The following is a 23,399-nucleotide window of genomic DNA, read 5'->3' as shown; positions in this document are numbered from 1 at the left end:
TTTACTCAAGTATGACAATTGAGTACTTTTTCCAGCACTGCGTGTACATCTAAGTGCAATACGTGCTGCTCTGTTTTGGACAAACTGCAATTTGCCTATATGTCCTTCTTTGCCGCACCTGACCACACAACTGGACAGGAGTCCAGGTGCAACAAAACTAGGGCCTGTACGATCTGTCTGGATGACTGAGATATAAAGAAAGCAGAGCAACGCCTTATCATGGACAGACCTCTTCCCATTACAGTAACCATTGAGTTTATGTTTTGACCTGATAGCTTGCTATCTAGGGTGACACCAAGCAGTTTAGTCTATTCAACTTGCTCAATAACCACATTATTCAAGAATAGGTCCAGATGAGGTTTCGAGTTAAGCCAGTGAATTGTCACAAAAAAATCTGCTTTTAGTTTTTGAGATATTTAGCACCAGCCTATTGCTAGTTACCTATTCTAAAACTGACTGGAGCTCTATGTTAAGGGTGGCAGTTATTTATTTTACAGTAGGCTCATTATATACCACCCTGCATACCACTGCTGGCTTGCTTCTGAAGCTAAGCAGGGTTGGTCCTGGTCAGTCCCTGGATGGGAGACCAGGTGCTGCTGGAAGTGGTGTTGGAGGGCCAGTAGGAGGCACTCTTTCCTCTGGTCTAAACAAAGATCCCAATGCCCCAGGGCAGTGATTGGGGACACTGCTCTGTGTAGGGTGCCGTCTTTCGGATGGGACGTTAAAACGGGTGTCCTGACTCTCTGAGGTCATTAAAGATCCCATGGCACTTATCGTAAGAGTAGGGGTGTTAACCCCGGTGTCCTGGCTAAATTCCCAATCTGGCCCTCAACCATCACGGTCACCTAATTAATCCCCAGTTTACAATTGGCTCATTCATCCCCCTCCTCTCCCCTGTAACTATTCCCCAGGTCGTTGCTGCAAATGAGAACGTGTTCTCAGTCAACTTACCTGGTAAAATAACGGTAAAATAAAAAAAATAAAAAAAATTATATCAAGTCATATGCAATAGATCATGTCTTCCACATTAGCTTCATATATCCACTAGGGGGCAGACGGTCACTTCTTAAAAATGTCCAATGCTCTTCTGTGATCCAAACTATTTTGTGACCTGATGTGCCTACGTAGGCTATTATCTGTATACATTGATTAGATACTGTATAAGACAATCACAAACAAACAAGTTGTTTATGTATCTATAATACATGGCTCCAAATAGACAGACATCATAGAGGGTGAAATGCGCTCCCAGAAATGTCCCTGTGGAATGATAATCTGCAGTCCCTCCTTCTCAGACGTCACAACTAACACTTACTATAAAGTATCAGTGAAATCACAGCGCGTCCATTGAGTACAAGACTCTGTTGCGCAAAGGGGACAGGAGCGTGAGGGAGAGCGGCACTGACCTTACTCCAGCAAAAGTTGATGGAAAAGAAAAAATACAATGGAGAAAGTACATTTTGTCATGATAAACGAATGACGAGGGAAAACGGAAGATGTCAAGGGTGTGACACAACATTTGAAGGAAGAATAGAAAGACGACAGATTGAGTGAAAAGGGGTCTCAGATAAGCTAAAGATAATTTCAAGAATGATCTGGACTATTCTTGGAATGGACACCCGGATAGCACCCAGATGACACTAGCCCTATATTGACAAGATGGGTTTCCTCGGGGGAAAGGACTCATTGACCTCCTGAATGCAAAGCGAGAGAGAGGATAACATTTCATCTGGAATTTAGTCCAAATAATTTGGTGTCTTTTTCTGTTGCCCCTTTACCATACTTACTTATATTTCATCAGCTTATTAGCTAAGCAAGGGCAGATAGAAATATGCATTTGGGTAGAGCACTTCTGTTTTTCCTCCTGTTGAACTGTGTGACCATGACTTTGTCACTATCCACTTGCACCACTGTGGACATAGACCACATAAAGAAAAAGAGAGTAGAGGCAATCCGAGGACAGATTCTCAGTAAACTTCGACTGACCAGCCCGCCGCAAACATTGGGTCCGAATCAGGTACCGTTTCAGGTGCTATCGCTCTATAACAGTACGAAGGAGCTGATCGAGGAGTTGGGGAGAGACAGACAGCAAAGTTGTGGACAGGATAACACGGAGACTGAATATTACGCCAAAGAGATTTACAAGTTCAATATGATTAATGGACCACCAGAAAACAGTAAGTGCTGTTAATGTATCTATTTTACGCGTTTTACGCATGAAGGCCACTTTTCTATCCATGCGCTTTGTTCGTTTTGTGAAATCCTGATCCTACCAACAGCTGATCGTGTTGCCACGGTGGCTTCTATTCACAGGAGGTTGGTGGTACCTTAATTGAGGAGGACAGGCTCGTGGTAATGGCTGGAGCAGAATAGGTGAAATGGTATCAAATTCGGGCTGATCCCATTTAGTCAACTGGTCGATTGTTTGCTCCATAGGCTATTGGTCAACCGAGATGTTTTAGTCGAGCAGTGGCAAATATAAAATATGGCACACGAGACACCTGTCTGATTCACGCCTGTCTGAGTAGACTTATCCAAAGACAGAGGCTGTGGGGATTGCCCACCAGTATCACCAGATTACCATTTACCATTAATGACCATTTCGAATCTACAATGTTTGTTTGGTTACGGTCATTTTTGATAATGCATTCAATATATTATTATTATTACAGTCTTACGGTTGTCATTGTAGGAGTGGACACGTTGTTTGCAGAGTGCACAACCTAGGCTACACTTGTGGGGTAAAAGTTTTGGTTTATTTCATTCCATTTATGAGTTGTCATTTTATTCATTGTCTTTTGTTTGGAATTCTCCTGTCAATCTTGAGTAAGGACACGCACCTGATTACGCAACTGGCCTGCACACAAATGTAGGCTTATAAATGTGCCCATTTGGGGATCTGATACCATTTCTGATTGTCTTAACTCACCATCATTGTGGAGCTTCTCAAAGTAATTTTTTCTTCGCCTCAAAAGGCAAGTAAACGAAGCCTGTTTTTACATCCATTGATAATGACAATAGTTCCTCAACATAGCCTATTGGAAACATCTTTCCAGCTCGCTCCCTTTCAATTACCACTCAGCATGAAAGGGATCATGCTCTGATCCGGTGGAAATATCATAAAAAAGGCCTACCTGATTACTTCTTATCCCTTGCGCAAATAGCCTACATCTGTGTCTGTCTGGAGTTCACTGGCTCAGCAAACTCTTGAGGGCCCAGAATATTTTATACAATGTTGCAAGTTTGCTAGCACAAGCTTCAGGCTGGACACAGACGTTTTGATACACTGTTTCAAGTTCCTTGCAGACAGGCAATGTATAAGTGATTGATATGATATCAGGATATTTTCTACCTGCGGGCTGCAATGTTTTTATTTGTAGGCTATTTTTTACATATCGGCAATGGTAATAGAAGTTACTTTAGATTTGTATCATTTTTATTTTGATAGAATTTTGATTAACCACATGACATTGATTTTGAGATATAAAGACTATTATACATGAAATGAAACTGTTCCACGGAAATCTGGCACCAGATCAGTAGAAATAGTACGATAACTTGGCACTCCAAATGGAAAAGGTTTCTGACCGCTGGTGTAGCCTCATACCGGCAACTTCAAGAGCTTAATGGCAGAATCTGCAACGGCCAGCATCAGTGGGAGAAGGAGGAGGGTCGGTTCGGGTCAGAACAGGTTTTGTTCTTCTGGTTAAGCTATATCTTGATCTCTGGCTCCCTCTTTATTAATTTGTGTGTCTTAATGTTCAAATGCAGTGCTTAAAGCATCAGGAAAGTAGCTTACATATAGTTGATTTTACTCAAACATCTCATGCAGATGTAATATCAATCTCTGGTGGTTTTCCATATAAATAATTGAATCTAATAGAGGAGCATACCTCTCCAATAAATAAAAATGTAGTATGAAAGATCAGTATAGCCTAAAGCAACTCTTTCATTGAGAACTGAAGAAAACCCATATAGCCAATGTATTACTCCCCTTTTCAAAATGTCATTCTTCTGACTTCCCTGCAGAGTTAAGCCCCCTGTGTCCACTTTGTGTCAGTGTGCAATGCAAGCAGTGTCTGTGATTTATTTTATGGCATTCATACAACTGCCATATTTATGTTCCATTTCCAGCTGAATTGATCTATAAAAGCACCCATAGATCTGCAGCATAGGCTAATACCTACTGTAAAAACGTGGAGACAACGTTAACAAATTGTACTAATGAAATAACGCACGAAATAACGCAAAAATACCCTTGCTCCGCCTACAGAGGAATTGACCGACATAACGTTAACGCACGGTCGCATACCTGCGCAGTGGAAAGAGCGCGACAAACGGAGAGGGCAAAGAAAACAGTCTAATTGGCGTGAGCGCCATTCCTCCCTCATACCTCACATAAAAGCCATGGGAACTCCCAATAGCTGACCCAGCACACAACCGTCTGAGACATTCCATTGGAACACTTTTTTCAGGCACTCCGGCGATTTTAGCATCCCTTCAACCACTGCACCAATTACAGTTTTTTCCCAAATCCAGATATTATTTGTTCCCAAAACTTTTGGGATTCTAAGAGCATTGTTTTATCATGTATTGTGTTCACCTCACCACTGTTTTCTTTATTAGCACAATTTAAAAGTTCAAACACAGCTTATTCAGCTGCAAATTGGCTTGTGCACTAGAACAAAATTGCCTTGCTCATCCTAAAATTGATTGTTCCAGTCTAATCGGAGTGAGAAGTCTTTTGGACCATCTCCCTCTTTTGCAGTGAATTGTCTCGAGGGGAATTGTTTACTAAGTGGAAGACTTGGAGGCCTATTCACTGTTCAGATGCTGGATCATTGCATCATGTTACTTCTTTATAATCAAGGTGTTTAAAGCTATTCAATGACATTGAACAGAGCTTCCTCTGGCAACAGCTCAAGCCCCTGTGTCAAATCTGTTTCCTGAGTGCTTCTGACTCTCAAAATAGTCACTACTACAACCATCTTGGTCAGAGGTAGCCAGAGGCCACAAAACAAACAGAGGTCTGGTGCGTGGGCTCTGGGCTGCATCATAGCCAGGAGCCCTAGTCACATCACTCTGTCATGACACTGTCATGATCAAAGTAAATAAACAGGGCATAGTGGCCATAGTTGTCACAAGGGCTGGCTCCAGGCATAAGTGACACAAGCGGTTGCTTAGGACCCACGGCTGCTAGGGGGCCCCGACCAACTTTTATTTTATTTATTTATTTAAAAAATAATATATATATATATTAGTGACTCAGTCAGGGTCGAGTTCTCAACTAACAGTTGAGAGTTAATTTGATGGAAACACATCTCTGGTGGGATATATTGTTTTTATGCAGATTTTTTAATATTCTAAGATCTGCATAAAAACAATGTATCCCACCAGAGATGTGTTTCCATCAAATTGACTTTCTGCAGATAAAAGGCTGTGCGTGATGATGTAGTGCACATTAAAAAAATAACATCATATAGCGTGTGCCCCTCTGTTATTTTGCAGGTTTTCCTACTTACAAAGCATGTAGAGGTCTGTAATTTTTATCATAGGTACACTTCAACTATGAGAGACGGAATCTAAAACAAAAATCCAGAAAATCACATTGTATGATTTTTAAGTAATTAATTTGCATTTTATTGCATGACATAAGTATTTGATACATCAGAAAAGCAGAACTTAATATTTGGTACAGAAACCTTTGTTTGCAATTACAGAGATCATACGTTTCCTGTAGTTCTTGACTAGGTTTGCACACACTGCAGCAGGGATTTTGGCCCACTCCTCCTTACAGATCTTCTCCAGATCCTTCAGGTTTTGGGGCTGTCGCTGGGCAATACGGACTTTCAGCTCCCTCCAAAGATTTTCTATTGGGTTCAGGTCTGGAGACTGGCTAGGCCACTCCAGGACCTTGAGATGCTTCTTACGGAGCCACTCCTTAGTTGCCATGGCTGTGTGCTTCGTGTCGTTGTCATGCTGGAAGACCCAGCCACGACCCATCTTCAATGCTCTTACTGAGGGAAGGAGGTTGTTGGCCAAGATCTCGCGATACATGGCCCCATCCATCCTCCCCTCAATACGGTGCAGTCGTCCTGTCCCCTTTGCAGAAAAGCATCCCCAAAGAATGATGTTTCCACCTCCATGCTTCACGGTTGGGATGGTGTTCTTGGGGTTGTACTCATACTTCTTCTTCCTCCAAACACGGCGAGTGGAGTTAGACCAAAAAGCTCTATTTTTGTCTCATCAGACCACATGACCTTCTCCCATTCCTCCTCTGGATCATCCAGATGGTCATTGGCAAACTTCAGACAGGCCTGGACATGCACTGGCTTAAGCAGGGGGACCTTGCGTGCGCTGCAGGATTTTAATCCATGACGGCGTAGTGTGTTACTAATGGTTTTCTTTGAGACTGTGGTCCCAGCTCTCTTCAGGTCATTGACCAGGTCCTGCCGTGTAGTTCTGGGCTGATCCCTCTTCTTCCTCATGATCATTGATGCCCCACGAGGTGAAATCTTGCATGGAGCCCCAGACTGAGGGTGATTGACCGTCATCTTGAACTTCTTCCATTTTCTAATAATTGCGCCAACAGTTGTTTCCTTCTCACCAAGCTGCTTGCCTATTGTCCTGTAGCCCATCCCAGCCTTGTGCAGGTCTACAATTTTATCCCTGATGTCCTTACACAGCTCTCTGGTCTTGGCCATTGTGGAGGTTGGAATCTGTTTGATTGAGTGTGTGGACAGGTGTCTTTTATACAGGTAACGAGTTCAAACAGGTGCAGTTAATACAGGTAATGAGTGGAGAACAGGAGGGCTTCTTAAAGAAAAACTAACAGGTCTGTGAGAGCCGGAATTCTTACTGGTTGGTAGGTGATCAAATACTTATGTCATGCAATAAAATGCAAATATATTATTTAAAAATCATACAATGTGATTTTCTGGATTTTTGTTTTAGATTCCGTCTCTCACAGTTGAAGTGTACCTATGATAAAAATTACAGACCTCTACATGCTTTGTAAGTAGGAAAACCTGCAAAATCGGCAGTGTATCAAATACTTGTTCTCCCCACTGTACATGATGAGATTATGTGGACAAAATAGTGAGATTATTTTTATTTTTCAAAAGGCAGCCAAGCATTGATTATCATGTCACCAGGATAAGACCCTAGATATTTATTGGACAGGAGCATCAAGCTCATCACATTGCCTTTTCACCACCCTGCGAAGTTCATCATAACTCTGTAGTTTAATAAACGGCATGCTTTCCCAACAAGTTGTAGTGGGAGGACCACACAACACGTCATCGCGTGACTCCAAGTTTACTTCGATATGATGGTTATTATTCATTTTTCCTTTATTTAACTAGGCAAGTCAGTTAAGAACAAATTCTTATTTTCAATGACGGCCTAGGAACAGTGGGTTCAGGGCCAGAACGACAGATTTTTACCTTGTCAGCTCAGGGATTCGATCCAGCAACCTTTTGGTTACAAGTCCAACGCTCTAACCACTAGGCTACCTGCCACCCCATTATATAAATATTTACGCATAAAAGCATTTCAACCAACATTTCTCGCATAATTCATTTCACAGACCCAAAAAGATCACACCTTGTCTAGTGTATTTTGTTTAGACAACATTTGGAAAGTTTACTGAAAAATTTTCTGTTTCCATCGGGCCTGTCATTACATGTTTTATCCAACATGTACTTTACTCGCATAAAAAGGTTGGAAGGAAATCTGGTTACTGACAGTCACTCAATTAGTCATGTCACCTAATGATTTTTAGATTGGTAAATTAGTCTAGCCAGTTATCTAAACTTGTAGTCAGAGTGACTAACAAAATCAATCAGGGCCCTCTGGAGGTCAGGGCCCCGGGCACATGCCCTGCATGCCCAGTCGGTATTCAGCCATGATTACTATATCATTAACATGGCATAACATGGCCCCCAACCTAATATTGTTTAAGGCCCCCAAAGGCTAGAGCTGGCCCTGGTTGTCACTCATTGGCCATTGAACAAGACTAATTCCATTAATCTCCTACATTTACCTAAATGTAGCCTTCAATGCACTTTTCTGTCCCTGTTGTTTTTTCTTTGTTTAATAATCCTGTTCTTTGTTCATGTCCAGATACACCCTCTAGAGTAGACTGTAAGGGAGGGAGAGTGTTTGTCCCCTCAATAACAAGGCCTGCAGTGTTAATGAATAATCACCTTTCTCTTCCCTTCACTTTCCATGATGTAATTTTCATAAGAAGTAGGGCCTGTTTCGGTATCAGTGAGCGTAATGTCTATCACCACAGTAATACAGCAAGACATATTTTCATTCCATTTCCATAGTCTAATGGGTTTTACATACACTCTTTTTGGAAGGTGGGAATGTCTTGGATTATTGTCAGATTGGTGCTTTTTCACTCTTTTTATTACTCAGTTACAGGGCTGAGTGTAAGACGAAGAGACTTTTCCTCCCAGACTCATATGCTTTAATAACTAGAGTAATTTGCCAAAATACTCATGGTACCATTAGTTAGGTGTCTCTGAATATAAACAGTGTTTTCCAGTAAAGCTGTGGATAAGACAAGTGCAGATGGGAGCCATTTGGTGAACACTGGTAGAGGAGCCAAACTAACACCACAAGGGCCAAGCTTCTCCATAATCCACAGCACCCAGTCCTAGGTTTGGGTACTGAACTCCAGTTGTACTCACTCCTCCACATATATTAGCACTCATTCACTGTCTTTATGTTGACATTTGGCATAGTAAGTCTGTCCAAAGACTACCACTGAACCATCTAAGAATACCACGTATTGGCTCTCATTGCTGCAAATTAGGCAGAGCCAGGTTTATTTAGAAGAAAAGCATGCAGTGAGTGTTTTGGCATAAGGCAATCATTGATTCAGCATTGGAAGGGAAGAAGAAAGATGTGGACCGGAGCTGAGAACAGCAGTGTTCCTGATATATGGAATTGTAGAAAGGTGACGTCATCCCAAGCAAACAGACTTCTCTGGTCCATTCCGAAAGACAGCCCCCCCCCCCCCCCCCATCCTTGATCAAGTGGAAAAAAGCTGTCTTACTTCAGCAGAGAACTCCATCACATTATCTCATCTTAACAGTCAGCCACAGGCTCCATGTGTAGAGACTTACTGTAGAGACTTACTCAGGACAGGAGTACTGGAAATGTTTTGGTCTGAGGAATGGCTTGGTCCACGCTAGAGTGTTGTTTAAATGACAGTAGCACAGACAGGTGATCAAGGCAGGTATGTTTTTATTGACATGACCATTCATTCATATGTAATCATTTGTTTTGCAAAAGTGTGAATTGTAATTGGATTAGAATTTACTGCTCAAATTATAACGTTTATTCATCTGGAGATAGCTATATTATTTTATTGACATGTTAGATAAAGATAAAACTGTTAGTTGAAAAAATGCTATATGTGTGGCCTTCTCGATAAGCCAGATTAGTCTAATAACATTAGTTATTAGACATTAGAATACCAGCTTTTGCAGCGCCGTTGCCATTTGTCACTGGTAAACGAGGTCCAGACTCCTCAGCAGCTGGCCAGCACCTGCTTTCTATGCTTCCCATTTCCTTTGTTTACCTTCACATAGCTTTGGCGAGACTGACATCACGGCCGGCCCTTTGGGCACTGGGAACATGCTGATTGCTGGGAGTGTTTGATGGGAGCTTCTGTGTGATGTCACCTACCAGGGCAGGGAGAGGAGAGGAGCTAGCGTGGTGGGGCATCCCAGACACAGGAAGGAATGAGGTGAGGGTGGAGGGGGGAAGGGGGCGGAGGGGGAACAGTGTCTGTCTAGGGTGGAAGCTTTATGAGAAGCTTTAGAACAGAGCTATTCTGTCCCTAGGTGCTCCTGTGTGGAAGATTTCACTACTATTGTAACCCTCGCCTATTATTCTTCTATTGACCAGGCAGGTTATTGATCTAGAACATTAATATCTGGTCAACTGCTCAACATTTTGACTACAAATACTCTTCTTTCAAGTTTCAAAGTTTATTCGCCACGTGCACAGGATACAACAGGTGTAAAACAGTACAGTGAAATTCTTACCTTGAGAGCTCTTTCCCAACAATGCCGTGATAATAACAATAATAATATAGATCATAATAAATATAGATAATAATAGGAAATATCACAACAAATAAAAGTAAGAATAAAAACCTACGATGAGCGTTAAAGAACACCAGAATGGAAGTATATACAGGTCAGTGCCAGTACCTTATTCAATGTACAGGGGTACTCCTCAGCCCCACAGTCCATGGAAGTCATTGCAGACACACTGCCACATAAAAGAGAAAGGTTACAAAAAGCAGGACCCCATTTTCAGTCCCTTGGGAAAAGTGGGAGAGGTATTTGTACCACTTCATATGAAATGCCATGAAAACCTTGTATTTACATAGTAGTTACCGTGTAGATACACAATTTTACATAGTGCCTAGTGTGTAGTACATAACTGCGATACCTGTTTGTGGTTTGTGCCATTACACACAGGATTTATTACATGTATTATATTTGCAAACAAAGCCAAATTTGGACAGCTTTCTTTCACCACAAAAGTTACTATTTTCAACATATTCACAATGAATCTCAAAAGAAAGGTTCACAACCTTGAGAAATGTGAAGGACTACAATATAATACAATTTTGTTGCATTGACAAATAAACTATTTTGAGGGGCCATAGAAGCTCTTTGGGACATGTTTTGGTTGCTTCAGATAAGGTTCAGGTCAAAATCCCGCTGATGTCAGCATGCTCACACTGCTGGCCTTAGAACCAGATCTGATAATGGAGAGAAGAGAGACTGTAAATTAGTATGCTGTGTATTTCACTCTAATTATGCTGGCAATCTCTTACACTCACAGCCATGGAACAAATTACCTTCAGACCCTTGGCAATAATAAGCCATAATGTGAAATCCACCTAAAACCATTGCAATGGGAAAAATGAGGTAATCCAAAAGGAAACCAAAGACTTGATTAGAATTTCAAATCTCCTCTTGAAGTGGGCCTTTCCACCTTCTGTGGGGGAGGCAGAGGGACAAGGGAGAAGAGAGAGAAGGGGGGTAGTGAGACAGGCCAAGGGAGTACAGGGCTATTGAGCCCTTATCGATTGTGAGCAAGCACAGGACAGATATTTGGCTAGGGGTGAAGAGTCTAAAGACTGAGAAGGTCACATATAAATAGGGAGACTTAAAAATAGAATAGTTCATGGAAATATCAGATAATGGCTAAACCTCTGTGAAATAAGATTATGGATCATAGGAAGTTTAGGTAGATGTGTGAGCTCACAATGCATTATACAAAAACATCCTTCTCCATTGTTATAAACATATCTAGATTCATGTCAACCAAAGGTGCGATATCCTTGTTAACCATCACCAGTGAATCACAGGGTCTCTAATGAAGCTCAGGCTTGGGGTTATAAATTAGCAATGGCTTGGCTTTAAATGAGTGTTTCCACTTGGCTCGTAAAACGCTTGCCGTGTGCTTGTTTTGCTCAGCGCTGCATGCGCTCGGCCTGTTAAAATAATAAACGATTCAATGGTATTAGGGTAGGAAAAAAATAAAAGCTTCCTTGACTGGGCAGTGCAACAGGAAGTATTTCAGAAGGGGCACATCGAGAAGTGTTCTGTGGCTGTTACTATAACTACTGTACTGTACTACTGTAGCTGAGTCCACGGTCTGCCTTACACAACCACACCACACAGATTGACAGGACTGGTTCCCCTTCCAATTGATGGTTAAAATAACCTTAAATTGTTTCTCTCAGTTATACAATCAGCCCCCCTGACAAACAGTCACTGAAGCACTCTCTCCCTTACAAACAACACATTGATTGAGCTAGTGTTCTGTATCTACCTGCATGTGATTGCACATGTGAGCTGAACTGAGCTAAACTGGTTGGTTGTTCTAGGGAACGCTTGGCTTCTGAACGAGCTCTGGAGCAGGATGCAGGGAGGAGGAGCACACTGCCATCTCAGCCCAGCCTGTTCAGTACCACCAACACATGGGACATTTGGTTTTCATTTCATGACTTCAACTTGTTGCTAACTCGGACTGCACAAAGCATAAACAGATGGCCCAAGGCTTCATTTTATTCACTGGCAATGGTTGGAGAATGGTTAACTGTATTTTTTCTGTTGTAAAGGACATTCATTTGGAATGTCGAACTATGAAATAGAGAAGATATAGAGATCAACTGAAAAATTATTTAATTTCAAAACAGAGCTTAGGCTGTGTACCAAGAGTGAAGACTTTTGTCATAGTCCTGCTATGTGGAAGCAGTGAGGATGGCATCATTAGAGTTGTGTTTTAAGGTGAGTCACTTTGTCTCTGTGTCCTGCCCTGCAGATGACCTTCCCTACTGCCCCAAGGGCATCACGTCTAAGGTATTCCGCTTCAACGTCTCCGCCATGGAGAAGAACTCCACCAACCTCTTCAGAGCCGAGTTCCGAGCCCTTCGTGTCCCCAACTCTAGTGCCAAGAGGAACGAGCAGCGGATTGAGCTCTACCAGGTGTGTGAACGTACTATTCCATTCCCACTGTACTCATGCATGTGGGGTGTGTAGTGATCCAATTCTCTCATACAAGCTTCAAAAGGTCCTGAAATTACAGGAGCTCGTCCCTTTAAATGAAGGCAAGGTTAAAGCTAAGTTAAACACTATGATGGAAAATGAAGTGGGGGCGGTCAATGTTTTGACCCCTAGTTGCACCTCACTTTCCCAAACCATCTTGCTGTTCAATGTGTAAATTTATGTTTTTTCATCTGTAGCGCTTTGTGTTTGTTGTGAATATGTCTGCAACCTCGTGTACTGCTATTTTGGCCAGGTGTCTCTTGTAAAATAGATTGTTCATCTCACTGAGACTAACCTGGTAAAATAGAGGAAAAATAATACAGAAATAAAATATGTCTCAATACACATGGGACAGTGAAGTCAGTCTACATGGAATGAAGAAAACATTTATATCAGGGCCCCTAACTCCCCCTGTCTTTAAGTGATTATCATTATTCCATGTGCTTCAAGTCAAGTACATTTGCACACAATTCAGAGTGTGCTACAGCAGACTCTGAGAAACTCTAGATTACCATTTTGCAATCGCTCCTTTCACAGCTGTCAATCTCAGAGCTTTTGTCCAACCACCCTTTTTTACAGTTAGATGTTTTCAACAAGAGATTCAGACATCTGCACCTGTATTTTTTAGGAGGTGTGTATGTGTTTCTGAGTGGTGTGTGTGTGTGTGTGTGTGTGTGTGTGTGTGTGTGTGTGTGTGTGTGTGTGTGTGTGTGTGTGTGTGTGTGTGTGTGTGTGTGTGTGTGTGTGTGTGTGTGTGTGTCCGTGGATTGTATGTTGGTGGGGTGGATGGGATGGGATGTATTTTTGTTTCCTCATTAATCTCCCGTGAGAGAATGGGAGCTATGATCAGGTTCCAACATTTCCTGCCAGGGAAACGACCGTCTCCAGCCTGCATACCGCCTCGGAGGCAGGCTATTCTCTGGCCAGGGCCAAGCTCCGCTCAGACTGGCTGTCAGGTCCCCAGATTGTTTCCAGGAGCCCAGAGGAGATAGAGGCAGGGTCAGGCGCTGCGCTGGGGGAGTAAATAGAGCTGCTCGCCCCCACACATTAGCCGGGAGCTGATTGGCAGGCCCTGGCGCTGGCCGTGCTCTCTTGCTGGGTCCCCTGTTCCCACAGGAAGCCGGATTAGAAGCTGACAATGTTCAGGAACCTGTTTATCTAGCCTGCTGTGGTGCTGAGCCCCCCACTTCACTGGCCTCTCTCTGGAGATAACACTTATCGTTCACAGAAACCTTAGGCGTTATTTAAAGTGTGGATCCCTAAATCCTATGCCTTAGGGCTTGATTCAATCCGTATCGCGGAAGATCGCCGCTTAAAATGTAAAAGTAATTTCCAATTTAACGGACATATGTAGTGTTTACCATTTTTTTTAAATGTATTTATTATCAGCACTCTCAGCACGTCTACTTCCCATTTACATTTCAATCTAGCTATAACGCGGATTTTTCGCGATACTTTGGCGATATGGATTGAATCCAACCCTTAGTCCGGCAATTTGAGACAAAGTATACGTCCATGATGGTATACAGCACATAATCAGAGACACTCAGAGATCTGAAGCAATGGCGGCTCTAGCAACATTTGCAGTGCCTCATCCTGACTAGACCAGTGTTAGGAAACCCAAAATGTTTAGAGCCCAATTGAAGTTTGAAGTGCAGATGGAGGGACAGCCAGGTTCTTCATTGGCAGTAGGGCTACACACAGGCATTAACTTGCAAAATGGGGATATCAACACAGGGAGTCACTTTTTCCATGAGGAGAAGACGTTTGGCCCAGGGAATCCTGGAGCGTCTGGCTCAGACAGCGCTGGCTGGGTTGCCGTCTGGTGTGTGTGGGCGTGTGTGTGGGAGAGAGAGTATATGCAGCTGGGTCACTCTCTTACCTCTGGCTGGCAGATTCTGCGGCCAGACGACCACATAGCTAAGCAGCGCTACATCGGGGGCAAGAACGTCCTGACCAAAGGAACGCCAGAGTGGGTCTCCTTCGATGTCACAGACACAGTCAGGGAATGGCTTATGTACCGAGGTGAGTGGGCCAAAGCCCTAATGTTCCCGGTCTCATACCATGTGTTGCATATCAAAGCACGAGTCAAAAGGTATTTGGAAACTCAATTTAATTTGGACAAAGGAAAAATGGCCTCAAGGAAAATAACACTTCCTCATATTGCCTTGCTCTCTTCTTCCCCTCAGAGACCAACCTGGGCCTGGAGATCAGTGTGCACTGCCCCTGCCACACCTTCAACACCAACGGTGACATTATCGAAAACGTTAATGAGGTGCTACAAGTCAAGTTCAAAGGTAAAATTACATGAGGTGCTGCATTTAAGAAACCAACCATTTCTGATGCCTCCTTTTTGGCTTTTCCACTGCTCATCACAGCCCCTCTTTCTATCCGTATGAGCTCTGAATTAGAAAAAGACCAGTGAACATGGGCCTCAATGGTTGATACTTATATGGCTTTCTTTTATGAAGATGATGGTTTTCCTCTCAGAGAATGAGGTGAGAGAAAGGGAGTGAGAAAGGAAAAGAGATGAAAGACAAAAGAGGACTAGAGAGGAGAGAAAGAGGGAGAGAGCGACAGATCATGGGAATACAATTGGTCTGGTATCTCACTTAGCATTGGGGCCTCCGGGTCCCTGGTCCTGGGAACGCTCCCCTGACTGGCTTGGCCACAAAGAATATGCTACCACGGCACTCAGACGCTTGGCCTCGAATTAAAGAGGGGCTCCAAATCCACCGGCAAGGTTTCTCCTGAGATCTCTACTGCTTTTGCTATCAGGGGCAGATTGGATGAGCAGACACTAACCCAGGGGGAGGACAGAGGGACCAGCTCTGGAGGAGGAGTGGGGCTGAGAGGAGGAGTAGGAGGAGTGAGAGCAGGAGGAGGAGTGGGGCTGAGTGGGTGATGCCTGAAGTTCAGCCTCTTACCAGTGGAGACAATGCTTTTAAGACATTACAGAAAGTACTATGACAAAAACAGCAGTGGTGAATTCTAATTCTGTATAACTGACTCAGACATACACTATGATACCCGATTCCTGAGCTGAGGGGCATGGTTCTCAAATCAAATTTTATTAGTCACATGCACAGGTGTAGAAGTTACAGTGAAACTCTTACTTACGAGCCCCTAACTAACAATGCAGTTTAAAAAAACACAAGAATAAGAAATAAAAGTAACAAGTAATTAAAGAGCAGCAGTAAAATAACAATAGCGAGACTACAGCGGGGTACCGGTACAGAGTCAATGTGCGGGAGCACCGGTTAGTTGAGGTAATATGTACATGTAGGTTGAGTTATTAAAGTGACTGTGCATAGATGATAACAGAGAGTAGCAACGGTGTAAAAGAGAGAGGGGGGGGCAATGCAAATAGTCTGGGTAGCCATTTGATTAGCTGTTCAGAAGCCTCTTGGACCTAGAGTTGGCGCTCCGGTACCGCTTGCCGTGCGGTAGCAGAGAGAACAGTCTATGACTAGGTTGGCTAGAGTCTTTGACAATTTTTAGGGCTTTCCTCTGACACCGCCTGGTATAGAGGTCCTGGATAGCAGGAAGCTTGGCCCCGGTGTAGTTCGATTCAATCTTAGTCCTGTATTGACGCTTTGCCTGTTTGTCTGAGAGCATAGCGAAATTTCTTATACGCTTCCGGGTTAGAGTCCCGCTCCTTGAAAGCGGCAGCTCTAGCCTTTAGCGCAGTGCAGATGTTGCCTGTAATCCATGGCTTCTGGTTGTGGTATGTACATATGGTCACTGTGGAGACGACTTCATCGATGCACTTATTGATGAAGCCAATGACTGATGTGGTGTACTCCTCAATGCCATCGGAGGAAACCCGGAACATATTCCAGTCTGTGCTAGCAAAACAATTCTGTTGAAATACTTGGGTCTACATTTGAATTGAAAAACTTTGTTTTTCTAATGGACTAGGACTGCACTTCAGCTTGATTTACCAAATCTATCCCTTTTTTTCTATGGAATGGTCTTGGTCTACGTAGTTTCATCCGCTAATGACACCTCTGTACTAACATCTGATGTCCCTGTGTCTTCCTCCTGTAGGTGTGGAGGGTGACTACGATGAGAGCCGCTGGGACCTGGGCAGACTGAAGAAGCAGAAGGAGCAGCTCTTCCCTCATCTCATCCTCATGATGCTGCCCCCTCATAGGATAGATGCCCAGTCCTCATCCCGCAGACGCAAGAGAGCCCTGGACACCAACTACTGCTTCTCGTAACTAACCACCTCACTCTTCTTATTCAATCACTAACTTACTGTGCAAAATCAACCTGTGAAATCATAGCTGAAAACAACAACAATTTGAGTGCATGTCATATATTTAGATGAAAACTTACTGCAGGATGAGTAGCCACATTTTTGTCCAATAGATAAATAACCCCTGGTTACTCCTGTAAGCAACACAGTAGATCAAGTTGGATCTCAAATGGTAATGGTGGCTTCTCTCGTTTGTAATTCACTTAGGAGAGGAGCGTAGGAATAAGCTGGTTAATTTTCTGTCAGTCTGTAGCATGGCAGAGGCATTAACAATCTGATACAAGTCAAGATCTGTCCCTGTACGATAGCTACCTCCCTCCCCTCTCTTACATGCTGTCCACTCTGGAATCTCTCTGTCAGTCTCACTGACAACAGTAAGACACCTGGGCTGCCTCCAAGAGGGAAATGAGGACACACCTTCCAGTGGAATTTGTGGTCTTCTTAGGGCTCAGTCAGACTGCATGCATGTAGTGAAATGTACACAACCTAGAAATAGAGCATTTCTCCTTCAGGTGAGGTATTTCATTGCTTCATAAAGATCTCTCTCTCCTACCTACTGTAGTAACTATGAGGAGAACTGCTGTGTACGACCCCTCTACATTGACTTCCGCCAGCACCTGGGCTGGAGGTGGATCCACGAGCCTAAGGGATACTACGCTAACTTCTGCTCTGGGCCCTGCCCTTACTTACGGAGCGCAGACACCACACACAGCTCGGTGAGACACGGCTTGTACACCAGTAATGCACTCATTACCCTGTGTTAAGTATTATTACCACTAAATGACACAATGGAATGCAGGCACTTACAAACATGTACTGTATGTTGGCACACTTAAACAGACAACACCCACCTACACACTCTCTCAATCTGATAGCCTGAGGTTTCCCAGGCCAATATGAACAAATACCAACCCATCATCACATTGAATAGAGCCTTAATACTAAGCAATCAGATCTGCTTTAGCTGACATCCACATAACGGTTGTTTTGGTGTTGTCGGAGGTGGAACTGTGTTAGTGCTGTACAATTGACCGCACGGAGTCGCACTGGAACGTGACATGGAATCTAAACCTAGCTTAGGCTGATAGAAATCTGCATTTTTTTCATTGAATGATTTAATTATTTCTATATAGCCTACACTTTTTCATTCTGAACTTCTAATGCGAGTTTGACGGTGTGACAATGATCAAGAGCAGCTGCTCACCGATTTGAAAGCACCAACTCTGTTACAGCTCCGACACCGCCAAAACAGCAGCTATGCAGGTGTCGCCTATCGCCGGTTAACGCTTGATCTGATTGAAGGTCTAACTTCAAAATCAAACTTGTTTTTCATCCAAATGAAATGAAAGGGAATAACAATTATTTTTGTAGTGAATGTACCTGGCCTGACGTTCCCTCCCTTCCTCCATCCCTCCGTAGATGCTGAGTCTGTACAACACCCTGAACCCTGAGGCGTCTGCCTCTCCCTGCTGTGTGCCCCAGGACCTGGAGCCCCTCACCATCCTCTACTACGTGGGCCGCACCCCCAAGGTGGAGCAGCTCTCCAACATGATCGTCAAGTCCTGCAAGTGTAGCTAAGGGCCCCGGGCCCAGCACACTGGGATCTGACAGGGCCACACACGGCACTACACCGAGGGAGGGGAAGTGGAGGGTGGTATGCTGTCTGTCCCACCACCAAGAGTACACCTGTCCACCCTCAACACTCTCCCCCCTCCTTAGTCGAGCCCACACAGAGGCCCTGCAGAGAGAGACGCAGCCCACCACTCTACCCACAATTCCCAGGCTGTGTGCCCAAATTACTTTCAAACATCACTCCAGACCCAGCAATCTCAACAGAACTTTTTTATTGGCCTTTTACAATGTTTTTTTTCTTCTCAATGTCAAGTGTTTTCCCTTATTTTTTTGTCAATATTTCAGCCTTCTGAACTGCCTTTAGCTTTGTGCCATATGACCACGGGCATCAACCTCTGTCTGCTCAGAGGAAAAGAACAGACGGAAGCTGTTCTAGCCATGACCACTGCCTACTCAAGGACATACAGTAGTTGCAGTCAAAAAGAGAGACCCACTGAAAACCTGGATTTACAGTGCAAGTTAATCAAAGGGGCTAAAGCAAAAGCTCTGTCAGGCTTTTGTTTCCTAAAGAGAACCATCCTTTTTAATGGAGGGCTGACACAAAGCCTTGACGCACAGGACAAACAGACTGTCCATGCTGGAAACTAGCGCAGCGTGCACCACATCTCCCTACACTGGTTAATCTAGGACAGATGCTGATGGACTCTAATAATCTTAGGAAAAATAATAAATGCTGGAAAACAACCTTTATTCAACAAAGTATCTTTATGGTTATGTTTACCTCTGTTATGCAACAAAATCATGGTTTCTGGATTTATTTCTTAAATGAAGCTGACTTTTCTGTTGTACAAGACAATGTATGTCACTAGGTGAACACTTCACTAGCTCACAAACTGTAAAAGTTTATTGCTATTACTCTTAAACACTTTTTTTTTAATTAAAAATGGTCTTGGACGAACAGATGTATATTTTTTTTCAAAATCTCTAGATAATCATCTTTTGTGGGTATCAGTATAAATTATGCATTTAGGCCCAGCTCAACCGCTATCCATATTGAGATCCTAGTAACGAAGAGCCAGATTCAATCAGATCCTCTTTAGCCAAATCCGCATAGATGATGTTTTGACGTGTTGGAGGTGGAACTACGTTAAAGCGCTCAAATCCACAACGGCTCCCGGCATTATACCCAAAGTGGACATTGCCATTGGCTGCACCAAGTCGCACTGAAATGATTCCCATGCAGCGTTAACAAGTTCAAACACTGGAATGTGAGATGTAGTCTACACCTCGATTAGGCTGATAGAAATCCTCATTTTGTTTAATGATTTTCAATTTGAACGTCACTATTTCTATATAGCCTGCACTTTCTCATTCTTAACTTCTAACGCGAGTGGGACGGGTTTGGCTTTGTGACAATCACCACAAGAGCAGCTGCTCACCGATTTGACAGCTCAATGCAGTTGAGCTCAATGCCGTTTTGGCGGGCTCACCCCCGAGCCCGCCAACACACCCTGGTGTCGGCTATCGCCAGTTAACGCTGGATCTGATTGAACTAGGCCCTAGTTTACTTTGAGGTGCAGGAAACTGATTTGATTGACAACCTTTAAATTAAATTATATACAATGCAACCATTTACAGTACATATAGACGACACTGGCATAATAAACATATTGCTACTGATATTAATGGTCTTGCTTGCAAATGGTCACTGATGGTTCCCACACTGTTTGGTCCTCACTACAGCAGTTGGGGAGACACATGTAAAAGGCTATTAATAACCCACTAACTTAGTATTCCCTTTCAATAATACATGACCCAACCCACTGCTGCATATGTTCTTCCCCAGTTTGTACTCGAGATAACAGCATGCTGGCATACACTCTTAGAAAAAAGGGTTCTTCGGCTGTCCCCATAGCAGAACCCTTTGAATAACCTTTTTGGGTTCCAGGTAGAATCCTCTGTGGAAAGGAGGGTTGAGTACATTTACTACACAAAAGATGGCATTGCATAGGTAGGCCCCTTCATCACCATGCTCTGCATACAGGGACCATGAGACAGACATTCAATAGCTTTTCCCCCTCAGGTTGTAAAAGAGCACACACTACAAATGGACAACTTTGTCATTGCATTACAGTCCGAAACGACTGACTGCAAGGTATTGTGTAACATACAATTGAGTTAAAGACAGATAAAAACATTACTGTGCAGGTCTAACAGTATACTGCACATTACTAAGCCAGAGCGCACAAAGAATGTCAGTATAACAGGTGTACACCTCGTTACAGTTCATAGTGGGAAAAGTCTGGTATATACTGTTACTGTAGAGTATAGACAAACAAGGGAGTGCATACATGAGAACTGTAAAGGCAACAATACAACTCATTCAAGTGTCCTGCTAGCCAATGTAACAAGTCTTCATGAAGAGAGAGGAATCCCTTCAGTATACCAAAAATAACTGGATTGGCAACTGTTTGTGATACTCTCTGATAAGTTAATTCATGAGGGAATAGGATGGTTGGTTCCCAAGCACAACATCAAGCTTGCCTCACCAGACAACACTTCCTTTACTTGCTCATTTCTCAGTAAAACAAGATCATTGAGACAATCTCTAAAATATTGGTCAATTGCAGTTTCTCTCTTGTACCCAAACTTCCCTACACCGCAAACATGTCTTTAAAATGAGACAGAAGGGGGTGATAAAGCACATCTCTCTGGCTGTACAGTAATTGCTATAATGTATTAAGACTATACTCTGAGCTCCAGTGATTGTGCCCATGGGGCCTCTGGTGGGAACCAGCTGTTGCTGGGTGTCTGTCACTGAAGTCTTTCCATGGCATAGACAGACAGACAGCATGGGGAAAATGAGGGATGACAACTGCTGCGATAGGGTTATGGAGTTGGGGCCGGGGGGGTGGGGTGATACAGAAAGCCACTGGAAAGTCTTGGCCTGTGCAACAGATCCCGACCTGCGTCAGGCCCAGGGATTCCTGAAAGGGCAGGCTATCCTCTTGCATGTCTCCTTCATATAGAAACAGTAACAGGGCCTGGTGTGATGTCAGACATACAGTCACAGCAGTGGGATCCTTAAGTTGTTTCCTACCCAGCATGCACCTGTGGTCACATGCAGAGACACCTCTGTCGGCAAGATGGTGTGCTATAGCTCCCGTCCTTTCTCTTGTTATCTCGCTGTCATCTGAGCTTGGACCCCTGTCCCTGAAACAGTTTGCTGTACCCAGAAAGACCTGCAGAGGAAAGAAGATAACTAAGATGAATAAAATAACTACATTGGGGTGAACATCGAATCTTGTGCTTTCAAGGCTGAATGTTCAGTGTGCAGTAGTTAGAAAGGATACTACTGTGGGAACAGGTCAGGGCAGAAGCTGGGGAAGAAAGTACTCCAGTGCTGACTGGTGTATCTTACACTTCAAAAAAAAAAAAAGAGCATTTAGAGTCAATGCCAAATACACATAGTGTGAGGAGTTGAGCCAAACTTTAAAAGTTCAATATGGAATGTTATTTTGCTAATGGTTGCAAAATTATGCTAGATCAGGGGTTTTCAAACGGGGGGTCTGCGGAGGTACTCCAATGGGTCTGCAATTTTTTGTATTATTACCTTTTGGGGAAGAAAATTATTTGGGATTTTTTTTATGTGAAAAATAAGAATTTTATGAATATCGCTAGCTGCAACAGAATACCATCATGGATATACTTTTAATGTCCCTGCGTCCAGTATGAAGGAAGTCAGAGGTAGTTTCACGTGCATACGCTAACTAGTGTTATCGTAATGACTGCCAGCAGCATACAACCCTGCATCCCACTGCTGGCTTGCCTCTGAAGTTAAGCAGGGGTGGTCCTGGATGGGAGACCAGATACTGCTGGAAGTGATGTTGGAGTGCCAGTAGGAGGCACTCTTTCCTCTGGTCTATAAAAAAATATCCCAATGCCCCAGGGCAGGGATTGGGGTCATTGCCCTGTGCAGGGTCTTTCGGATGGGATGTTAAACGGGTGTCCTGACTCTGAAATTTCCAATCTGACCCGCATACCATCATCACTTAATCATACCCAGCTTCCAATTGGCTCATTCATCCTTTCCCCTGTACCTATTCCCCAGGTTGTTGCTGTAAATGAGAATGTGTTCCCAGTCAACTTACCGGGTGAAAAAATCAATAAAACTGGAAGTCTACAGGAACAGTTTGTACACTAGCTGTTACGGTTCATCCAACTGGCTTCATTGCCAAAATCTCGAACTATCACTTTAATATGGAGAAAATTAACCAGTGATTGGAGCTAATTACAGGGTTTATGTAGACCTCCACAAGTCTGGTTTATCCTTGGGAACAATTTCCAAACGCCTGAAGGTACCACGTTCATCTTTCTGAACAATAGTACGCAAGTATAAACACCATGGGACCACGCAGCCGTCATACCGCTCAGGAAGGAGACGTGTTCTGTCTCCTAGAGATGAACGTATTTGGTGCGAAAAGTGCAAATCAATCCCAGAACAACAGCAAAGGACTTTGTGAAGATGCTGGAGGAAAGAGGTACAAAAGTATTTATGTCCAAGTAAAACAAGTCTTATAATCGACATAACCTGAAAGGCCCCTCAGCAAGGAAGAAGCCACTGCTCCAAAACCGCCATAAAAAAAGCCAGACTACGGTTTGCAACTGCACATGGGGACAAAGATCGTACTTTTTGGAGAAATGTCCTCTGGTCTGATGAAACAAAAAATAGAACGGTTTGGCCATAATGACCATCATTATGTTTGGAGGAAAAAGGGGGAGGCTTGCAAGCCAAAGAACACCATCCCAACCGTGAAGCAAGGGGGTGGCAGCATCATGTTGTGGGGGTGTTTGCTGCAGGATGGACTGGTGCACTTCACAAAATAGATGGCAGCATGAGGATGGAAAATTATGTGGATATTTTGAAGCAACATCTCAAGACATCAGTCAGGAAGTTGAAGCTTGATCGCAAATGGGTC

General features: G+C 43.4%; 2 protein-coding genes across 5 annotated transcripts in view; one reads left to right on the top strand and one right to left on the bottom strand.

Moving 5' to 3' along the window:
• Positions 1 to 1,344: 1,344 nt before the first annotated feature.
• tgfb3 (transforming growth factor, beta 3) lies at positions 1,345 to 19,378 on the top strand. Its single transcript, XM_071366055.1, has 7 exons — positions 1,345 to 2,177; positions 12,364 to 12,527; positions 14,483 to 14,612; positions 14,777 to 14,884; positions 16,638 to 16,806; positions 17,411 to 17,564; positions 18,268 to 19,378. Exons 1-7 carry the CDS (start codon positions 1,832 to 1,834, stop codon positions 18,424 to 18,426), a joined length of 1,230 nt encoding a protein of 409 aa, XP_071222156.1. The 5' UTR covers positions 1,345 to 1,831; the 3' UTR covers positions 18,427 to 19,378.
• ttll5 (tubulin tyrosine ligase-like family, member 5) overlaps positions 19,152 to 23,399 on the bottom strand; it is a 100,026-nt gene continuing 95,778 nt past the window's right edge. For all 4 annotated transcript variants that reach the window (XM_071366031.1, XM_071366034.1, XM_071366033.1 and 1 more), the window contains one exon: positions 19,152 to 21,662. In XM_071366031.1, coding sequence (XP_071222132.1) covers positions 21,610 to 21,662 — 53 coding nt within the window. In that variant the 3' untranslated portion in view covers positions 19,152 to 21,609. The remainder of the gene's footprint in view (positions 21,663 to 23,399) is intronic.

This window comes from Salvelinus alpinus, chromosome 25 (assembly GCF_045679555.1).
Source record: "Salvelinus alpinus chromosome 25, SLU_Salpinus.1, whole genome shotgun sequence".
NCBI classification, from domain to species: domain Eukaryota; kingdom Metazoa; phylum Chordata; class Actinopteri; order Salmoniformes; family Salmonidae; genus Salvelinus; species Salvelinus alpinus.
The sequence above is the reverse complement of the archived record's forward strand: the minus strand, read 5'-3'. Positions and strand labels throughout refer to the sequence as shown.